Source organism: Micromys minutus (assembly GCF_963924665.1).
Source record: "Micromys minutus genome assembly, chromosome: 1".
Classification (NCBI taxonomy): Eukaryota; Metazoa; Chordata; class Mammalia; order Rodentia; family Muridae; genus Micromys; species Micromys minutus.
The window spans coordinates 66,348,596-66,351,439 of NC_137969.1; the positions used below are offsets into that span (position 1 = coordinate 66,348,596).

The 2,844-nt window shown below is 44.3% G+C and overlaps 1 protein-coding gene across 1 annotated transcript; it reads right to left on the reverse strand.

Annotated features, from left to right (window-relative positions):
• Positions 1 to 1,415: 1,415 nt before the first annotated feature.
• LOC308435724 (nascent polypeptide-associated complex subunit alpha-like) lies at positions 1,416 to 2,120 on the reverse strand. The gene has a single exon (XM_080936479.1). It carries the CDS (start codon positions 2,070 to 2,072, stop codon positions 1,425 to 1,427), a length of 648 nt encoding a protein of 215 aa, XP_080792605.1. The 5' UTR covers positions 2,073 to 2,120; the 3' UTR covers positions 1,416 to 1,424.
• Between the last annotated feature and the right edge of the window lie 724 nt (positions 2,121 to 2,844).

Genomic DNA, 2,844 nt, shown 5'->3' on the forward strand with positions numbered 1-2,844 from the left:
GTGTTTAAAGTGATCTTTTAATGACTTTGATTTCAGGAGAAAAGGAAGCATTTTTTTGGAAATCTGGTTGCCAAACTTTAATGAGAATTTCCATAATGTTTTCTTAGCTTTCTTGACTGGGATTGTGACAGCCACCAAGTAGGAGAATTATGACCTATGGAAATTATGACCTAAGATGATAACATTAGAGCAGGAGACCGGGAGCTTGGGAGCTCTGATCCTTGAGCAGACAAAACAGAAAGCTCATTTGGGTGAGATGAGACCATCAGGAGATATACCTTGCATATCTGCATGGGTCCTGCTACTAATCCATGACTGGGATATCACAGTGACAGGAAATAGTTAAACTGTGTGGCTTTGTTTGGCTGCTTAACAGACAGCTTAAACAACTGACAAGCTTGGGGGCTGGGGTTAGCTCAGAGTGGGCTGATCTCAGCTCAGCACTGCTTGGCTGGAAGCCGGAGGCAGTCTATCTGTAAATCCTTTGTCTTCTTTGCACCAGAAGACCAGCTGAGTCATGCATGCTCTATGCCAAGCAATGGCCGAGACCCAAATGGAAGAGGGAAACACAGGGACCGTCTTTAAGGTCCTTGTGCAGAACTCCAACACTCTCATCTTTACCCCTATCCAATCAGCACAGGCAGTTCCACGGCCAAGTCCAAAGTTAAGAATGAGGGAAGTTCAGAAGTGCAGTTGGAAGAACGGAATATGCATGGCTAAAATAGATAGCTTGGAGGAGGATTGAAAACTTAGGGCCAAAACCTATCACTAAGCTCTGAAAGAAAAGAGCACATGTTTGTATTTGCTTGGGTGCAAAATGGATGGAACAGGGAAGTTAAATAGTTGTGATGTGGCAGGGAATTACTTGCATCACAGGTTCCATTAGGTGCCCAATGTGGACTACTTACAGAGGCCTACTCTGCTCTTGATGACTGGCACTGATAATCCAGAGCATTTGACATCCTTCGACAAGCCAAATAAGATTATCCAAGGCCAATCATAATTTTAAGCAAGAGGAACAGGGAGAAAAAAAAATCTTTTCTTTATATTTAAAATGTTTTCTACATATATGCGTGTGCAGATACAAGCATGTGTCTATGAATGTGGGAATGGGGTCAGAGGCCAACCTAGAGCGTCGTTCTTCAGGAGCTATCCACCTGAGAGTTCAGGTCTATCTCAAGGACCTGAAGCTCACCTATTTGGGGAGGATGATTGGTCAGCAAGCCCCAGGGATCCTCCTGTCTCTTCTTAACTTGCTGGGATAACAATCACAAACAACTAGGCCCACCTTTTTTTTTTTTTCCAACAAGAAGCCACAACTTTATTAGTGATAGAAACAGTACAAATTTTAAACCAAGCTGTAGTTCCACTTTTCAAACACCAAAAAGGGGGGAAAAAGGGAGGGTGTCCTTGCTTTCAAATAGTTACATTGTTAATTCCATAATAGCATTTACAATATCATTACTGTTGTTTTTCAGGGCTTGGACAGCCTTTGCTCTTGATACATTTGCTTGTGACAAGACCAATTCTATGTCCTTAACTTCCACACCAGTTTCATCAACCTCTTCTTCTTCACTCTCCTCTTGGGCAGTTGGAGTCTGAGTATTTTTTTGAAAGTTTGAAACAGCTTTACTTTGAACTTTGAATTTCTCAGCAGCTGCTAACTGTGCTTGCTGAGACAAATCTTCAATCTTGGCTTCCTCAAACACTATGTAGGTATCTGAAGCTGGACTCTTATAGACATCCGGTTTTGTGATGACAAAGAGGATATTTTTAGATTTTCGAATAGTGACCCTTGAAACCCCCGTAACTTGTCGAAGACCCAGTTTGGACATAGCCTTCCTCGCCTTCTTCTCACTCCGACTCTGCTTGGCTTCACTAACAGGTTCTTCATCGATCTCAGCCGCGGCTGCCAGCTGGGCTTGTTGTGTGGCCGTTTGTGTGGAGTCTTGTTCCTCGAGTTCTGGCACTGACTCATCACTATCAGACTCTGTTCCCGACCCTGTCTCAGCCTGAGGCTGTGGCAACTCCTGCTCTGTAGCAGGGACAGTTTCTGTGGCTTCACCAGCCATTTTGTGCGGAGAACACGGAACCAAGATGGCGGCGGAAAGAGAGCGAGCTAGGCCCAGCTTTGAACATGAATCCTGAGATGTGAACTCCCCATGCTTGCATGGAAAGCACTTTCCTACCTGATCTATTTCCCTAGCTCCCAAAGCCTACTCTCCATCCTTCCTATTGCAACTCTCTACTATTTGTCTTAGAAAAGGCTATGGCTGCCCCTTACCACACACTTCCCCAGGAGAACTACAGCAAAATGCAAGCACCAATGTTGTTTGCACGCATAAGTTACTCACTTGTTAGTTAACACTTCATGAGTAGCAGTAAAACCCCATTAATCTTCAATCAGCCACAAACAGGCACCTCATCTCTCATCCTGGAGAAGGAGCAGCCATTAGTCATTCCTGGGCTAAAGTAGTTTTGTCACCAGGCTGAAAGCTCCCTGCACCTCCTAAGTGCAGCTCTTCGGTGCATACTTATTTTAAAGAGGCGGGCTGCCTGTGTTTTTCATTGATGTTGGTTGATGACCTGGGCCTATTCTTCCATGCATAGATCCTCGGCATGTCCCCATCCTTGGGCTGCTTTCTATCAGGTTGATCCTTCTCATAATGCCATTCTCTGTTTACTGGAGTGCTTTAAGGATCAAGAAGGTATGTCTGTGATTTTTAAACCCAAGAGGAACCTGACACAGAAATATGAGTTTCTGAGACTCTCCAGAATTAAGAATGTAGATATGGAACTATATGTGGAAATATGTCTTCATGACAGCCCAGCCCTCTGCTCTGC